General features: G+C 35.4%; 4 protein-coding genes across 4 annotated transcripts; 2 read left to right on the top strand and 2 right to left on the bottom strand.

Moving 5' to 3' along the window:
* Positions 1-1,643: 1,643 nt before the first annotated feature.
* Positions 1,644-3,392, top strand: LOC108209575 (transcription factor MYB17). Its single transcript, XM_017380555.2, has 3 exons — positions 1,644-2,071; positions 2,341-2,470; positions 2,572-3,392. The coding sequence occupies exons 1-3, from the start codon at positions 1,939-1,941 to the stop codon at positions 3,242-3,244; spliced, it is 936 nt and encodes a 311-aa protein (XP_017236044.1). The 5' UTR covers positions 1,644-1,938; the 3' UTR covers positions 3,245-3,392.
* Positions 3,393-3,607: 215 nt separating this feature from the next.
* Positions 3,608-6,483, bottom strand: LOC108209576 (remorin). Its single transcript, XM_017380558.2, has 5 exons — positions 6,133-6,483; positions 5,066-5,116; positions 4,837-4,924; positions 4,544-4,625; positions 3,608-4,013 (listed from the first exon to the last, which is right to left on the bottom strand). Exons 1-5 carry the CDS (start codon positions 6,281-6,283, stop codon positions 3,813-3,815), a joined length of 573 nt encoding a protein of 190 aa, XP_017236047.1. The 5' UTR covers positions 6,284-6,483; the 3' UTR covers positions 3,608-3,812.
* A 2,224-nt stretch (positions 6,484-8,707) lies between these two features.
* LOC108209397 (uncharacterized) lies at positions 8,708-11,594 on the top strand. The gene is made up of 6 exons (XM_017380274.2): positions 8,708-9,035; positions 9,168-9,682; positions 9,892-10,081; positions 10,166-10,233; positions 10,312-10,522; positions 10,599-11,594. Exons 1-6 carry the CDS (start codon positions 8,967-8,969, stop codon positions 10,968-10,970), a joined length of 1,425 nt encoding a protein of 474 aa, XP_017235763.1. The 5' UTR covers positions 8,708-8,966; the 3' UTR covers positions 10,971-11,594.
* A 56-nt stretch (positions 11,595-11,650) lies between these two features.
* On the bottom strand, positions 11,651-18,713 carry LOC108209396 (DEAD-box ATP-dependent RNA helicase 8). The gene is made up of 10 exons (XM_017380271.2): positions 18,192-18,713; positions 17,570-17,630; positions 16,660-16,894; positions 15,819-16,057; positions 15,063-15,314; positions 14,795-14,975; positions 14,394-14,482; positions 14,248-14,321; positions 14,030-14,151; positions 11,651-12,255 (listed from the first exon to the last, which is right to left on the bottom strand). The coding sequence occupies exons 1-9, from the start codon at positions 18,443-18,445 to the stop codon at positions 14,073-14,075; spliced, it is 1,464 nt and encodes a 487-aa protein (XP_017235760.1). The 5' UTR covers positions 18,446-18,713; the 3' UTR covers positions 11,651-12,255; positions 14,030-14,072.
* Positions 18,714-19,169: the final 456 nt, after the last annotated feature.

Genomic DNA, 19,169 nt, shown 5'->3' with positions numbered 1-19,169 from the left:
GTAAAATGGGAGGGAGAGATGCGTAGAAAGTGAATAAAGCCAAAGTATGTTTTGAAAATAAACATTGAATGAAGACCAGTGCATTTAATACCAAAAACAGCAGAGTAGTAACTAGATCTCCAAAATTTCAGACGAATCACTACCATTATTTCTCTTCTTAATTCCTTATGTCCGTACCCAGACACACACACTCCACTGTATCTCCAGCCCTCACATAGAAATAAATGTGTTACACAGATACTCCTACAGGATGATGAAGATATGACAATCAGTCCTTGCACTCGGCACCGCCATTAATGCCTTTCTCTTCTCTCTTCATTTATTTCTTCCTGCTACTCCCTTCATCCTGCATTTATCACCAATTTAGTCTCAGTCAAATTTTGGAGCCTAGACCACTTGATATTGTCGTTTGCTTCCTTTTCTTTGCTTTGGTCTAAAACTTCATGTACCCAGGGTGCCTCCCGTTACATATTTACACGTGTACTCTGTTCGTGCCGGTCAATCGTATACGTTTAATATTTGCACGCATTTTGATGTTCTTATCAAGTGTAGTTTCATAACATTTTTTTAAAATTATCTTTTTCTGAATAAAAGTTAAATATCAAACTTTTATTCAGAAAAAAAAATAATTTAAAAATATATTATAAAGCTATATTTTAAAAGAGTCTTAAAAAACGTACCAAAAAATAACGTATGCAGGAGGGAGTATATATTTAGGAGGAGCTCCGGTTCTTAGTTATTACAGAAGACTGATGTAACATATCATGTTTATCCGCCAGTATGATCGATGATATAATAAGAAGAGTAAGATATACGAGGAGAAATCATGCTTGAAATTAACAGCACATTCTACAATCTAATTGTCCTAGCTAAGAAAATTGCGATTAGCATGTTACAAGAAGCTGGAAAGTTATATCTGTTTTTTCACTTTCTGTTTTTATGTATAAAACATTAAATACGTACAAACTGAATAATCAATAACTAGGAAACAAATATATGATGGTACTGGAGATCGGTGATAATGCATGTCTCTGTGCATGACTTTACCTGTTTATTGTAGACTAGCTCTGAAAGAGCAGACACTCATTTATAACATTATGTGCCTGTTTCGGCAAGATCATTTCTCCTTTTTTTTAATAAAAAATCGGTTTCTACTTTTCTTGATCCGTTTGTTTAAATAGCAGAAGTACTTATAAAAAGCTGAGAATGTTAGTTTTTGTTGCAGGACTTCTACTTCTTTCCGAAACAATTTAATCATTTATAAGACTTCGTTTACTTCTCACGTCTAGTCTACTTTTCTACTTTGAGCAAGAAACACTTTTTTTAAACTTATCCAAACGAGCTTTTTTACTTACTTCTTACTTCTAGTCCAATTCTTTACTTTAAGCAAAAATTATTTTTTTCAAGTTTACCCAGACGAATCCTTAACTCCCTGTTTGTTTGTTATTATCCTCTTGTCATCACTTTGAATCATTTGGTATCCATTTGATCTTGGCATACAAAACTTGGCTTATGTGCTCATAAATGAAGATTCTTCATTGTCATGTCTTTTCACCGCCCTCTACTGTAGTCTGTACATCCAAGTCTATCTAAGTATATCACTATCTATTTATATCAGTGTTGTATGCATGTATCATCTCTGTATTCAAAGCCAGTCCTCTAGTTTGAAGGTTTTAATACAATTACACTAGTTTTAGCAAAATAAGTTCAAGGGGAAATCTTTTAGAAGTTTCACCCTAACAAGTGCTGCAAAAATAGTCATATAACTCATCGTTTTCTGTGCAGAGTGACCAGAGTTCTCGTATATGTAAGCGTGTGTACGTCATGTGAAACGTGAATGATACATTCTTAAAGAGTCTCTTCACTATTCTTGATTAAAGAGTGAGAGAGAGTGAGAGAGAGAGACTGAGAAAGAGATATCAGAGAGAGAGGGGAAGAATGAAAAGAAAACCATGCTGTGAGAAGGAGGGTCTGAAGAGAGGACCATGGACTAGTGATGAAGATGAAGCTCTTGTTCAGTTCATCGACAAAAATGGCCCTGGAAACTGGAGGGCTCTTCCCAAGCTTGCTGGTTAGTAACACATATGTTATTTTTTTTATTTTTTTGGCTCACTTTCGTGGTTGATTTACTTTGGATATTAGATCTAGTATGTAAGGAGCTGAGAAATCTAAAGCTCATGATCTAGCTCATACAGGGATTAATCTAGAGTCCAAAACATGGGGTTTTCTTTATACTTGTGATTCTTCATTTGTAAAAACAGAAGAATATGTTATACATGATGACAATGTGTTGAGGTTATGAAAGAGTTGGTATTGTATAACATTGTTATGCTTGATTAGGTCTTCTCCGGTGTGGGAAGAGTTGTCGTCTCCGATGGATCAACTACCTGAGGCCAGACATCAAACGAGGCCCCTTCACTCCTGAAGATGAGAAGCTAGTCATCCAGTTGCATGGTATGCTTGGTAACAGGTATATTTGTTAACCAGTTTTCCAAGCGTTTTTCCATTTCAAATGGGATTTCAGGCTTCAATGAAGGGTTTCTTTAATCTATTGAAAATTGATTGTTTCAGATGGGCTGCCATTGCATCTCAACTACCAGGAAGAACAGATAATGAGATCAAGAACTTGTGGAACACCCACCTAAAGAAGCGTCTGATTTCCAAGGGCATTGACCCTCAAACTCACGAGCCCTGTACTTCTGTCAATGGCTTACAACCAAGACCATCCGCGTCCCCTTCAACGCGCCACATGGCACAGTGGGAGACGGCCAGGCTGGAAGCCGAGTCTCGCCTTTCCAAAGAGACAACACTTCTGATTCAATTACCAGATGGTAAAACTGAGAACGATTATTTCCTCAGAATGTGGAACTCTGAAGTAGGAGAGTCATTTCGAAACCTCAACAAATCAGGAGCCGAGATTTCAGCCTGTCAGAGTCCATTCTCTCAGGCATCTTCATCGACAAAGAATGGATCTGTTTCTGGCACAACTGCAGAAGTATGTCACTCCGCAGCAGAATACACACTCGTGAAAATGGAAAACACCAAGCCAAACACTGATTACTTCACGGCCAGATCGTATTCGTCAAGCACTGATGAGTTAGAAGATCCTGCAAGCACATTACAGTTGCTCTGGGATTATCCTGGCAGCGATGACATGAGCTTTCTGGAAGGACATACCTACAACTATGACATATATCCAGGATTTCCAAGTGGAGACATAAGTCTTTCCAACTCAGATTATTAAGTAGTTTAGAGCCTCTAGTTATTCAGCTGGATCTTGTTTTTAAGTGTTTCCAGCAGCGCAGAAACAAGTTAATTAATTAACTAGCAGACCTTCCAATCTAGTTATAATATTAGTAGACCTTCCAATCTAGTTATATATAAGAGTTGTTTTGCTCAACTTAAAAAAATGTTTATTACTTATAAGTAAGAAGTTGGTAAGGAAAAAAAATTATTTTTGTGTCTGACTAAATTTTTTAGTTATAATTTCTCAGATAAAAAAAATTATTATAAATTATCTTGTAAAGTGATTATGAGATGTTATACTTGTTTACACACGAGCAGAAGTGCGCAAACATATACGAGGCGTGCGCGACATACACAGGGATTTATGAATGTTGCTGAACTTCGAATTATTTAATTGATGTCATAGTTGTTTACACACAAGGCATAAGAAAACAAGATACAGAGCATACAAAGACTTTCAAAATGCATATATACATAATACACACACAAAAACAGAAACACTGGCAAAAAAGTTTAAATGATACACCGTGAAAAGCTGGAAATTTGTCTTCAACTGTGAGAGAACCTTAACCCCCAAAGCACCCAAGAAATTTCGTAGGGACATAACCGGTTGCACGATGTTTTGCTGCCATCTCCTCTGCTTTTAATAAATCTTCTCCTCGTTTGGCTTCAACCATGGCTCGCTTTTCTTCTGCTGCCTTGTGAACCATAGCTGTCTTGTTTTTCATTTGTTCTGCATAGGCTGCTTTCTTCTTCTCAAGGTCTTCCTGCTCATATCTAAATATATCAGCTTCACGGATGAACACAAATATACTATTCATAAAATTTTAGTGGTACATATGCTGTGTCACAAATATAATAATATAATAATATTTTTAACCGGTGAGCTTCAAACTTTCTTGTTTTTCATGAAAAATTAGCACAAGAACATTGTAGAGGTGACAGGAAAGACATGGAAGCTAAAAGAGGCACTTTTAAATTATCATTTCATATAAAAACTCTTTTGGTTGAGGTGCAAATGAGACAAAAGTTCCCAATGATCCAGGGGTGACCAATATAATGGTCTCAATGCCCAGGGTTCAAGTCTTGCTAGAATTCTGTAGCTAAAGCTTGCAGGACACTAATGCATGAAAACTATCTTGTCATTTTCAAATTAGCTTAGTTTGAACAAATATTGCATACCTCATAAGAAGAATGTAGTTGCATATTGAATTACGTTAATAGCAGTAAATATCATAGTATGTCTCTGATATATTAATATTAAAGAACGGCAAGGTAGATCACGCGTCTCACTTACCTCTATCTTTTTGATTTTAGCTTCAATTTTGGCTTTCTGGGTGTTCTCCCATGAATTGACTGCAGCGAGTTGCTTTTGTGTCCTGTTCAACGAGCTTATATTAGCAAATTTTAAGGAAGCATTTAACATCAAGCAAAAAAATCACAGAACAAAAAAGAGTATTTACATGGCTAAGTTTTCATATCTTCATTAGCTAAAAGCCTAAATAAGACACAAGTTCCTGCAGTATACTCAAGCTAACTTTCTTTTAAAAACATTTAGAGATCAACAAGATGGGCTGGAAATATCCTTACTTATTCTCAACTTTAGATTTTTCACTCTCCTCCCAGGCCTTGATAAAGGACAACCTCTTCTCTTTTTCGAGATCCGCAAGAGCAACATCTGAAGTAAAAAAGTAGTAATAAAGTGATGGTCAGCATCAGTAAAAATACTAGCAATTGATTATTAAATTGTTCATTCTACTGCATGTCATCAAGTCATTTAGTCCAGGAAAGAGTAAAAATTTATTAGTAAGACACCCACCTCGATCATGAGGTTCTACGGGAGCTTTCTTTTCAGCAGAATCTGGAATCTCTGGCAGAGATGATGAACATGACCATTAGATTTTACTAAGCACAATATCAAACACATGTAGCACAAGTACACAACAATTAACTAGAATTTAATTGCTACTTCTGAATGAGAACAAATCAAGTGCTTCTATTAACCTATCATATGAGTTCTATGTATTTAAAACATCAACACAACTAAAGCTGTAGAGAACAACAACTCAGCTCAGAAATGGTTTGCTGTGACGCAGAACACCCCAAAATGAATCGAAAGGGTAGAATACATATATACAAGCAATTGCAAAAGCTACAATACAGTCTTGGTCAACTTGTGAACCATGTTTTGCTTGTGATGTGCAATAATCATGAATCAAATTCCACATGCGATGTTGAGAAACATAGAGTCATACACTTCGTTGTACTTCATGCTTGGCGATTGTTAGCTTCAATTTGCATAAAGGAAACTAACAAGCAAATTATAACTGAGAAAGGTATCATTGAAATTAGGAAGCAAGATTCTCTAATTAACTAGCACTGAAACTGAAATCTAAAAGCAGAACAGAAGCAACATTCTTGCTCATAATATAGATATATAGACTTTAATCAAACATTATATTTTAAAAAATATTTAGTAGCCAAAGAAGAAAGGCCAAACCCTAGTAGAATCTCCAAAATTCTAACTAGAAACATAAATTCACAGCATCCTGCAAGTAAAAGTGTGAAAATAAGATTCTTGATATAAAAATAAGGGCAAGTACTAAAATCAGGATAGCTACTACTTGAATCAATTATATAATATACAATATACTTTTAAGACCCAAGAAAACCACAGAATTCTAAGATATTTATAGGCATAACGGCAAACACAAAAGGTCGCTCTCGTTTATACTTAATTTTATCCAAATCTTGATTCTTTTAACAAACACCTGTGTGTGTGCGCGTGTGTGTGTGTGTGTGTGTGAGAGAGAGAGAGAGAGAGAGAGAGAGAGAGAGAGGGAGAGGAGAGGGAGAGGGGGGGGGGGAGAGAGAGGGAGAGATTACTTTCAACAACAGCGAGAGCTTTGGCATCATCAGCAGGAGGAAGCACAGGCTTCTCCTCCTCAGCTGGAGGAAGTGAAACAACTTTCTCGGGCGCCGGAGCAGGTACAGCCGGCGTCTCAATTTCCACTTTCTGGGGCTGCTCAGTTGCCATTTTCCTTCAACTAAAAAAACTCAAATACAAGTAGATAATACACGAAATTACCAAACTGGGAAGCTGTCGAATGAAAAGAAGGCGTTATGGTCACATAAATATTTGAGAAAATCAAAGACAGGTAAGAGTTTATCAGTGGTGTGAGACGAGTGATGAGCGTGTGAAATATATTTCACCTTTTGTCTTAATAATCTATCCACCCCAGAACACATTCAGTGTACGCGGCTCTATTATTCTCACTGCACACGCATTTTAACAACCGTTTGATTCAACCAATCAGCTCAAGATTTTTTGTATCTATAATGATTTTTGTTTATTGTATTTAAGAAACCGAAAAGCAACGACTTTAAAAAAAGAACTTTGTAGCTTTTGCTTTGGTTATGATTTTGTTTTTAATTTCTTTTGGAATAGGTCCTGTTACTCTTAGACAAGAAGAGCCAGAATCATTAGTCTTATTTGTAGTATTATTAATTAGAAATATGCAGCAGAACTGCACCTGTAAAAAATGTCGTATTTATGTATTTTGAAATTATATTTAACATACAACGATGCAAAAAATATGTACTGCTTAAAATATAGGGTTCTACGGCGGAACCTTAGTAGTTATATAATTTTATTTTGAAAATGGATTATCTCTTGAGTGCGTTACATGATTTGATCATAATCAATGTTGCAAATAATAAAAATCGGACTTAATCAATGAAAATATAAAATAATATTAATCAAAAAATAATTAGATTGATCTGAGATTATTCGAATAGTTAATTAAGTAGTTAAAGATTTAATCAGTTCAACGAATTATGAAATAAAAATTAAGAATTAATCTGTGATTGATGATTTACTTTTCAAAATTATAGTGTTTTATTAATTATTTCTAATTCAAAATTACGGGAACATTTCTTTCGAACAAAGTGTACATCCAAGACATTGACTTAAATAATATTCGCATGTATGAATGACGGGGAATGAATATTTGATAATGTAACTGATGTTATTAATGACTATAATTATTGAAAATGGAAATTAAAATTAATCTATTAACTTACTGATCTCAGATATATAATAAATTTATTAATTTTTTTGGATAAATTTTAAATTACAATCAAATTAGAATATAGTCAACAAGTCGATGAATATTTTTTATAAAAATAAATCGGGAAAAATTTTAACAAATCGGAATGTTTTAAAACATTCTCGTGACATGTATGAGGGTGTAAAGTAAGAAAAATAATATGAATCCAGGCTATAACTACCCTTATGCCGACAGCAGCATAAGATCTGCTGTCAAGACGTGGGACAGTGGAGTAAAGGGTTTTGTTTTGTTTTTCTTCGTGCTTCCTTCTTTTAACTACTCCCTCCGTCCCACCAGGTAGTTTACGTTCACTGTTTGCACGCATTTTGAAGCTCTTATAAAGGATAGTTCAATAATATTTTTTAAAATTATTTTTTTTCTGAATAAAAATTTAGACATCAAACTTTTTTTCGAGATTTTTTTAAAAATTATATATAAAATATAAGTATACTTTATAGGAGCCTTAAAATGCGTGCCAAAAAGTAACGTAAAGAACCTGATGGGACGGAGGGAGTAATTGTTATAGTTAACGAAATTTGAATAGTTTTAACTCGTCCTCATCTAAAATATTAATGTATGCAATCTTCTTTTTTTTTTTTAGTTTCATATTTGATTCTATTTTTACTCTTAAAAATATCCGATGCATGTTGATTTTATATAAGATTTTGCTGCGATAATAATATTGTTTTTTTTGGAAGTAATGGCTCAAGTGTCTGTATGTGCAAGTCTCTTTATAAAAGGTTAGGCACGCTGATGAACACGGATTAGCTGTCTGCATGATTGCTTTCATTTTAAAAAAATAAAAATAATACATATTCTTACTTTTGATTTAAGAGCAAGTCCAATAGGTGTGCTAAATCAAGTCTTAAATCCAAAAATAGGGAATATGAGATAAAATTGCACTCCAACACTATGCTAGTGATGTGCTAAATCACTAGCACAAGCTTCCCCTTCCCTATTTTTAGAATATGCTAGCCACTCCTAAACTATTTTTATCATTAAAATATTCATTTCTCTCTCTTCTCCACATCATTTCCCTCTCTCCTCCACACCAAAGTTGTTTAAATTTAATATTATTATAATAATAGGGAATGAATATAGGGAGTACTATTGGAGCTCATGTGCTAAATCTTGTGCTAAATCACTAAGACATATTATTTTATAATATTTTTAGGGAACCCCTTAGCATAGTGTTGGACTTGCTCTAATAAAGCTAATTAGTGAGGCATCTGTGGCTAGAATATCTGTCTCTCGTCAATCCCCGCACCACATATAATTAATCACACAGATTCAAATTAATTAGCTGACTAATTCAATAGTTATGGAGTCGACTGGTACTAAGCAGTTTGTTCCACATTTTAAGACAGAAAAACAAGTGTTCTCACCAAGAAATGTTCAGCCCAAGTAAAATGTTTGTAATATTTACTACACTTTCCACTAAAATAGTCTCCACTGTCATTTTATTTTACTTCTTTTTAATTTTCCTCTAAAAATTACTATCAGAAACAAACATAATGCTTTGTCAATGCATGATCATCCTCATTGTAATTATTATTTTGGAAGATGTCGTAGTGGCTTGATCCGATTATTCAAGATCATGGTTTGCTTTCGATGGGCGTTTCCCGCTATTTTTTAATCCTCTTTGTTGCTGCAATTATTTCTATGCAATGGCTTGATCTTGTAAGTCTTGTTTTTCCCATCATTTAATTATTCGGTATGTCTGACTCAAAATTACGTAAAGTATGTCTCACTCGGAAGTAAGGTGTTATTTCTAAACCAGAGACTAACCATATTGTGTTGCATACTTTACAGTCCATATTCAGTGGCAATCCATTTCAGAAGTACATTCTTCAGCCCCAGAAGGCTCAAATTTATCCACCTCTGAATTGCTCGGACACGTGTCCTCCAAAATTTTACGCGAAAAGTAATCTGGGCACGTCTTCCCAGACATGCCCGGATTACTTTCGATGGATTTATGAAGACTTGAGGCCGTGGAAGAAGACTGGGATCACCAAAGAAATGGTGGATAGAGGGAAGGATCATGCACATATCAGACTAGTCATCGTGAATGGGACAGTGTACATGGAGAAGTTCGATCGGCCAGTGTTCCAGACCAGAGATGTGTTCACAGTATGGGGGATTTTGCAGCTTCTTAGGCTCTATCCAGGCCAATTGCCTGATGTGGATTTGATGATCGAGTGTGGAGACAAGCCCAAATTCTTGAAGGAGGATTATGATAAACAAAATGTTGTGCCTCCGGTTTTTCATTATTGTGGAGACGACTCGAGTTATGATATTGTCTTTCCTGATTGGTCCTATTGGGGTTGGTAATTAAGCCGTTTCACTTGTCCGACTATATTTTTAATTTTTTATATCTAGAATTTGAGTCGTCTCGCCTTAATTGGATTGTTATTAGGAGTCCACCTGAGTATAGCACAATGTTACCCGCAGCACAATGTTACGTGCGGGTAACATTGTGCTATACTTGAACCATGGCTCAAGTGAAAATATATTCTTTTTTTACTTCTGGTTGCAGGCCAGAGCTAAAGATAAAGCCATGGGAAGTGATTAAGAAGGATTTGGAAGAGGCCAACAATGTAACTAAATGGGAGAACAGAGAACCCTATGCTTACTGGAAGGGAAATGCTAAATTAGGAAGAAGACCAGAGCTCGTCAAATGCAACTTATCAGAAGAACACGACTGGAATGCTAGAATCTACGCGATAGTAATCCTTCACAACATTTTACGAGTTCATCATATTCTTCAAGACTTTAACACTTACTTGAAATACTTGTACATGGCTTTGCAGGATTGGCAAAAAGAACGGCGAGCTGAAGGGTTTAAGAACTCAGACTTGACAGATCAATGCACACATAAGTTAGTACTGTCGATTTCTATTACAGAATCACAAGTTTTGTTAATGATGAGCCTAACGCTTAGATTTCATGGATGTAGATATAAAATCTATGTTGAAGGAAATGCATGGTCAGTAAGCGAAAAGTACATATTAGCATGTGATTCAGTTACCCTGATCATAAACACGCATTTTTATGATTTCTTCACAAGAAGTTTGGTGCCCACAGTGCATTACTGGCCTATAAATGAAAACCAAGAATGCAGATCGATCAAATTTGCTGTCGACTGGGGCAACCACCACCCGGAAAAGGTAACCTCTTGTTCCGATTCTCATAGGCTGGCAAATGTAACAGAAATGAAAAACGAAGGTCGAAATTGTTTTGCAGGCAAAGGAGATAGGGGAACAAGGAAGCAGATTCGTACAAACAGAGGTCCAGATGAAATACGTGTATGATTACATGTTTCATTTGTTTTCTGAATACTCTAAACTTCTGAGGTACAAACCAACCGTTCCAGCTAACGCGACAGAAGTATGTTCAGAATCACTGGTTTGCTCCGGGGTAGGGATGAAGAAGAGGCTCAAATTACAGTCACTGGTGAAGAGTCCTTCAGTCACTGGTCCTTGCAACATGCCTAATCCTTATGAACCTGCAGCTCTTCAAGAATTTCTTGAAAGAAAAGGAAATTTAACAAGGCAAGTTGAGTTATGGGAATCAAGTTACAATACCGGAGTTTCAAAATTTGAAACCGATGTCTAGGGGAGGGGTTACATATTGACTACACTGCCCAGCATAGTGCAGAGCTGCCAACAGAAATCGAACATCCTATGCACCAAGGGGCCAATGTTCTGTGATTTTTACTTCTGTAAACAATGCTTTGATGGGAGCCAATGCTTTGCAGACTGCAGTCTCTTGACAACAGATCTTCCATGATCATCACCCTCACACCTCAAACATTTGTCATTTGTCTCAAAGATCGGAGGAGTCGAAGATAGGATGCATTACGGATCATCGGTCACTGGCATATATTTTGCAGGGGAAGAGGAAGATAGAATACACTAAGGCTATGCAATCAGTCATTCGGAATTTGGTATGTAGTCACGGAAGCTGTATCGAGCCCAGGGTTTATATATTTCACCTACATCCATATGTAGGGATGAGCGTGGTTCGGTTTTGACCATATGTAATGGATGTAGGTGTAGTCAGCTTCCTCCCTATTGTTCTCCAGCAACCATCATCGAACAAATAAGTAGCCAGGAATAATCACATGAATCACCAATCATAACATCATCGTTTTTGCCGCAATAGTATATACAACATGCATAGATACCTGTTTTCAGATTAAATAGCCATCTATCTATAATGTCACTTTGGGCATTTCAATTCTAGCATCAAATACAACCCAGGGACCTAGAACTACATAAAATGAACTTGAGAAATTTAATTTAAACTTAGAATACCATAAATATGGAACCAACTGATAGAATATAAAAACAACAAAGTCACACATAAAATAAAAATACATTTCAGTGATATGCTTAATCACCATAACTGGATGTCACTCGAAGACACAGCCAGTATCAGAGAAGCTGGAATCACCAAATGATATAGCTCAAAAACCAAACCAACTTCCAAGATCTCTTATAAACCGCTAATTTTAGTCCTAGCTAGCTCACTGAGAGCTTTAGCAGCCATTATTCCTTATCGTACTGGTAGGTTTATCAGCAGTTCTCAGCAAACTCAGCAGGACCCTGCTCCATGAACTACATAGGGCAGCTAAAGTCTTAAAAGTACATAAACATACTAAAAAGTCATCTCACTGTCTAGCAGCAAATATTTAAATACCACTTTGAGACTTGATCACACGCACAAACTATGAAATGATCCCGACATCAAGATGGAACTCATCTACCCTCTCGGTTTTTATCTCTCTACAACTACTAGATTTTCCTACAGGGAACTGCCATATTCCAAAGGCTTGTTAAAATGCATGAGCAGGCGAAGCTGTGAGTTGTGTACGTTCTTCCAACAGGCAGCAATTATCCTACAAAAGTCGACGCAAAATAAGACCCAGCATGTTACAAGATAAGCAACATCCATCTATATTACAGGCTAACATGGATATAGATGTGCACCAAGAAAGAGTTTAGGCAAAGTAAGCTGACCACTAAAATCTCAGAGAGAAAAAGAAACCCAAAGTAAATGCCAAGAATACCAAAAAAAAAAAAAAAAAGGCTCTCTCCAAAAGTATGTAGGTCGTGGCAGTTATGTACATATGATATTATTACAGCCTCAGGCAGTCTTGATTTTGTTACAGCCAAACCTACAATGTCTAAACTTACCATTAACTGGAAGTTCTCACACACCAGAATCAAAAAAATCTTCTTAATGAACTAACACTAAACACGTTCATAACAGAAATTTAACAATTCAAAGACCTCAAGCCGAATTTTTTCTTTAGGTATATATGAGCCTATTTTTTACTAATGTCAAATTTTTTAAGCTTACCAACGCTAATAGATTACCCAAAGCTGAAAACACAGTGAAAGAAAGTTTATAGTTTTCAGCTTGTGCTTGGAGCTGATGATGGACATGTCACCGCTTTCATCACAAAGAAGCCAAAGGAGAATAACTGTCCACTGTGTCCAGTGCTGATAACCATATTGTCATCTTCATGAAATATCAAGTACAAGCAAAACTAAGCATAACCAACCCCGCTTCTTTTTAATTTTGCTTTTACTTGTCTTCGTAAAGATGAACTATATGATCATCACCACAAGACAACTTAAATCCTTTTGAATTCTTGATGCAGAACACTATCGTCAGGCTTCAAATATATAACATATCTGTCCTTGGCGCCTCAGTCTTTTTAAAAGAATTTCCTCTTACACCTTGTTGAGATTAGTGGCAAACTAAAACTACACATAAGTTTTCTAAAACTTCAATTAATTTGTCAATTACTATTTCATACGTCCATTAATCGAGAAAGTTATTTGGGATGAACTTCTGCCACTGTTGGATTAGACACTATTCTTGCTTGTACCTGCGTCCTGCTCTACATTGAAACGGTATGTTATCGCATGTACGAAACTGCCACGCTATAAAGTGGTAACAGCAACAAAGTTTAATCCAACATTTGCCGGGGCTTCCTCTTTCTCTAAGTCTGGGCAGTAGCTTCCTTTCGCCGAAGCAAACTTGTTTGTATGTCTATTATTGACAGACTTGGCCAAAAAATAAAATAAAAACTACCACACTTTCCTTGAGTTGAGAATGTTAACACAGTCCTATAGGTAGAAATTTGAAAAGCATCATTAATTCATGATTATTCTGATAAAAAAAATCTGTTTTAATCATTAGACACTTGTATTAATAATATATTTCAGATGAATAACTACCAAGTCCAGATAATCTATCTGATGCAAAAATGAAGCATGAACACATATCCAGTCCACAAAACTACTTCTTCTTTTTTTTTTTTTAAAGTCCATCTACAGTTACTTATCCTAGTTTACCCGGATGAGTCTCGCTAACTGTGAAAGCATCAAGGTAGTCAAGTAGATGCACTTGATAGTTGATACATACCCTAAAGGTTCCTGCTTATCAACATTAGAGGCTATAAGGTAATAAACTTTTATATGCATAATATTTGTGACACTTATGTATCATTCGGAGGAAGTATAAAGAAAACCAAAATGGTAGCGAAAGTTAGTCAAAAATGGTAGCAAGAGTTAGTTTATGCTCCGCATTGAAATGTGGTAAGCTTGCCACTGCGATTACAAAAACAGTTGCCTACTTTGGAGAACTTTGACATTACTCACCATGTCGACACCATTGACCAAAAAGCAACTCATCTACCACAGATCACTGGCAGTATATAGCCTGATCAATTTGGGGAGGAATCTGTTTGATCTCAGTTCCAAGCTCTTGTTCAATCCTGTACCTGTCAAAAGCATAAGCACAATCCAATTTCATTCTTCAATTTCATAGCATATGAACTTCTGGTCTGAAAAATAAAAGACAAAAACAGTAGCCATACAAATTAAAGCGATCCTCGTAAGTAATAAGATTCACTGCCAACCCAAGATGTCCAAACCTCCCGGATCGACCAACCTGGATAGAAGATTTATATACATGAGAAGGCACATAAAATGCTTACTTTCTGAGAACTGTTACCAGACATACCCTATGAAGATAAGTTTCAGCACTTTTAGGGAAATCAAAGTTGATGACAACATTGACAGCTTGAATATCAATCCCTCTTGTAAAAAGATCTGCAATAAATTTCATCCCATTAACAAAATAAATAAATTAGTAAATAAATTCACACCCAACACATCCACATGACGTTATGAACTTCTAATACAATGAAAAATTTAGCAAAACTACAACTAGATGCATGCCCGATAATGATAATATATAACCATTGTTTTGCATATTTTAAATGCTTCAGAAGAGATATTTCCCATATTTGCTACTGCCTACACAATACATACCACAACATGCCTGTATGGATATCCTATGTACCTCCATACGAATTCACCAAACAACACATCCAAAGGTGAAACACTGGTATAATCACTTACCTGTGCAGACAAGATTCCTACATGCACCATTCCGAAAATCATGAAATACTCTGTTGCGATGATCCTGAAGCATCTTTGCATGAATATAGAAACAAGAGTAACCGAGCTCAGTAATTTTCCTGGCCAGCAGTTCCACACGATTTACAGAATTGCAGAAAATGATTGACTGATTAATCTGAAGCTGTAATGGGCAGCATACAATATCTGTCAGTAATGTGTTTATTACAATGGCATGTAAATTGTTTTAAGATGAAATAAAAGGCCGGACCTTTGAGAAAAGGGTGTTCAGGCAGTGAACTTTTTGTCTCTCTTCAACGAAAGCATAAAACTGTGTTATTCCCTTAAGAGTAAGCTCATCCATCAGGTTAATTACATAGGTCTTCTGCAAATATCTATCCTTAAAATCCTTAACCGTCACAGGAAATGTGGCTGAAAACATCAAAATTTGGCGATTTGTAGGCAAAAAACTAATGAGATGTTGTATAGAAGGTTGAAACTCTGGCGACAAGAGCTTATCAGCCTGCAAAAAATTATGCTATCCCCTTAAGATTCTTAATACATTTTTAGGACAAAGTAAATATGATCACTTGAGAACCATATTGATTTACCTACAGTAAACAAACAAGCAATTTGAAGTAATTTCATTTAACAAAAAGATGCTGCCTAGGAAACAAGTAATATTCTAAGTCCTGATGACACAAACATGATGAATGGATTATTACCTCAAAGTGTTAGACAATCGAGATAGTAAGTTATTATATAGTCATTTATGTGGTCTAAATTGTTTAACTTCCAACAATATCTTAGAACTGTTGACCTCAATAACAAATTTTGACGACCAAGATAATACATAATACAAACCATGGTCATTATTAACAATATAGCATAGGACAACATTTCAGCTTTTTTATACTGTCTAGCACAAGTCCTTTAATTCGTTTTATGAATCAAAAGTAACAGAGTAATATATGCTCAAATTCTATCAAAATATATTAAAAAAGGGCCGCAGAGAGTACTGTTATACCTCATCCATAACAAGCATACCACAATTTTTTAAATCGCAAATACCCTTCTTTGCTAGATCTAAGATTCTTCCTGGAGTACCAACAAGTAAATGAACAGGTTGATACAGCCGCATAATGTCATCTTTCAAGCTGGTTCCACCAGTTGTGACCATGACTTCAATTTTCAAATGCTTCCCAAGCTCCTTGCAAACTTGTGAAGTTTGAAGGGCCAGTTCTCGAGTAGGGACAAGTATAACAACTGCACAAAAGATTGGTCGTTTTAAAGATAGCAAATATAATACAGAAACAAGCTCCAATACACTAGGCATATATTTGAAGAATTTATTGAATTATAAACAAGTAAATAGGATTGCAATTTATCTATATGAATATGCTGTTTTAAGCTATTTCGCTTCACGCTTTATTGCCCAATGACATTAATCCTAATATCTATTCTTCGCCTTTTAATGCCTCATTAGCAGATTTAACATCTTCTAAAACTAGGCCTCGTTAGCAGATGAAAAAAACATATAAAAAACTTTCAATATATGAATATTTCAACTTCTTCTAAAACTTTTCCAAAAAAATTCTACACCTCGGAGAAGCAAGGTATATGCACATCTTCCCATCTAGAGTACATTCACTTTTATCTTTTTGGTTCGACTCCAATATCTTAACCTTGATAATCCAAAGATTGGGGCATCTATACAACTTAAATTGTTTTTCCATGCATGATCTAGATGAATATTGAGCCACAATGCATTATCACATTTTTCACTGCTGCTTTAGTACTTAATGTACCAAACACAAAAAAAATATATAAAAAAACATTATTATCACAACAGAAGGGGAGATAAAAACCTTGAATCACATTTTTATCTTGATCTATCCTTTCCAATGCTGGAATGCAAAAGGCGGCTGTTTTTCCTGTACCGTTTTTAGCCCTTGCAAGAATATCACTACCAGTTAGAGCAATAGGAATGCTTTCCTCCTGAACAGGAGATGGCCTCTCGAAACCCTTCTCATATATTCCCATTAGTAGTTCACGTTTTAGAAAATAGTCTTCAAATTCATTTCCTTTGGTGGCTGTCACATCCTAGAAGGCAAAATATTGCATCAGATACTACTTAAGTGCATAATAAGATGGAATATTTCAAGTAACCTGTAACACTTAATACACGAAAATCGGTGATTTCAATCACAAAACAATATTGCTAGCTCAAATTGAGGAGTGGCCGAAAAGAAAATACTCCAAATCTCCAATATAGTCTGTAATCCAGTGACAGATGTATCACTGTGCCTGATATAGATTGTTTGTTAAATTTTGGTGGCAGTTTAATCCCTCATTAGTAAAAATCGCAGGTCCATAGGTTTAGTAAACGTTTCCAGTCTATCTAAATTATGAAGAACTGCATGTTAGAAATTTCCAAGCATGTTAAATAATCCTTACAGGCATTAATTAGCATATATTATATATATAATTATCCCACTAGATTGCTAAAAGAACCCTCACCCACGTGAACAACGCCAATCATTAAGTAATCCATTAGTTCATTACGTCATTCAGGATACTTAGTTATTTTTATTCAAAACAAAGATCTTAACATAAGAATTTTTGATTCTAGGATCGGAAGATGACACTGAAAATTAGGCACATACTTTTGTTTCCACAGATGTCCTATTATGCGTTGATGACAAAATGAAAACTGATGAATGCAGATTTCGGTAAATTAAGTAACAAAATCATGCACTAGATCATTTAGTATCACACCTCTGTCCGGTAGCGAGTATCCTGAGGAGGAAGCTTTAGTTGTGCCTTCCAATCTTGTGACCTAAAAAAATAAAATCCGAGAGAAAAACTCAGCTTAGATATCAATGTCATGTCACCTAACAAATGTAGTCAAGTCAAGTCAGAGCATCAATTACAGGACATTCTTAGGGATTACCAACTCTGTCTTCTTAAGTCTTACTACTAATGAGTTCAATTCACATGAACAGAATTCACCACCTTATATGACAATCAAGCCAGAAAGATAAATTGCTTTGTTATTTATAACTATCCCGAAGAACATTTACAGCAAACAAAATATTCAAGCCTTAAGAAAGAGCTATTAAATTCAACAAATACAAATATGTTAAATCTTAGTAATTCTCATCTAAGATTTTAATACGAGGCAGCCCTGTACATATCCTTCACTTCAAATCAATTAAAAAACAGTGTTGACTAAACAATGTCATAACACCACTAACTTTTACCAATGCAACAGCACAAGGACTCCAATTTTTTCATAATTCATAAAGACTCCATATTTTTACCAGCAAGAATCAATAAAAATCAAAACCTTAACATACTAAACACAAAATTCTACCGCAACGGACTCAAAAAAGCATACCCAGAATCCACAGCTTCCGATTGCACAGTCTTCTCGACCTCGTCATTACCCGAATCTGCTCCCCCTGGATTCCTTCTAAGCCACTGTTGTTGCTGAAACTGTTGCTGCTGATGCACCTGCACATTACTATTACTATTCCTCTGCCCCTGGTGATTTTGGTGCTGATAATTTCTGTTTTGATAATTAGGGTTAGGGTTAAAATTGCCACCGCGGCCGCCGGCGAGTCCGGGCGGAAACCTACCTCGAGAATTCATAATCTTGAAGGTGTGAGTAAATGAATCAAGAAAGATTAAAAAGGGGAGTATTTACAGGTGTGTGTGGGTCGGTGAATGTGAGAAATGGGGAGGTTAAAGAAAAATTGTGGGGTTAAAAAGTACCACTATTTGCGTCTTGGTGAGAATTGGGGTCGAATTGAGTGAATTTTTGTTGGGAATTTGGAACCCTAGTTGTGTGATTTGATATTCTTTTTTCCTCGAGTTGTGATTCTAGAGAGGGTATGTATAAAAAGGATTGGTTAAATATGCTAGATGGTCACTCTGTTTTGTTGACCTTTGAATCTTGAGTTATGTTTGTTACAATTATTCAAATTAAAAGTTTATTTAGTCACTTGTTCTGTTTTCTTATAATAGAATTCACATTTTTAATTTGAATACTTTATTTTTTAACATTTTTTTTGAATGTTCGGCATAAAAAAATTCCACAAAAAAACTCTCATCTCAAATATCTTTTTTTGATTCAATTCATTCACTCAAATTTTATTTAATTTCGACTAAAATAAATATTTTGTGCACGACTCTAATGATATTATGATCGAATAAAATGGGGTAAACCAACGACTATTTAAAATCACTTCAATGTGATTAACAGTATTAGTAATTGGTTATATATACATATATATAAATGATGATTTGACTAATTATGCTTCACAAATTATTTCAATATTGGGGATTTTGATCATATTGCGACGAATTTATATGT

The sequence above is a fragment of the Daucus carota genome, chromosome 2, assembly GCF_001625215.2.
Source record: "Daucus carota subsp. sativus chromosome 2, DH1 v3.0, whole genome shotgun sequence".
In the NCBI taxonomy this organism is placed as follows: Eukaryota; Viridiplantae; Streptophyta; class Magnoliopsida; order Apiales; family Apiaceae; genus Daucus; species Daucus carota.
This window is presented reverse-complemented; position numbering and strand designations above follow the sequence as displayed.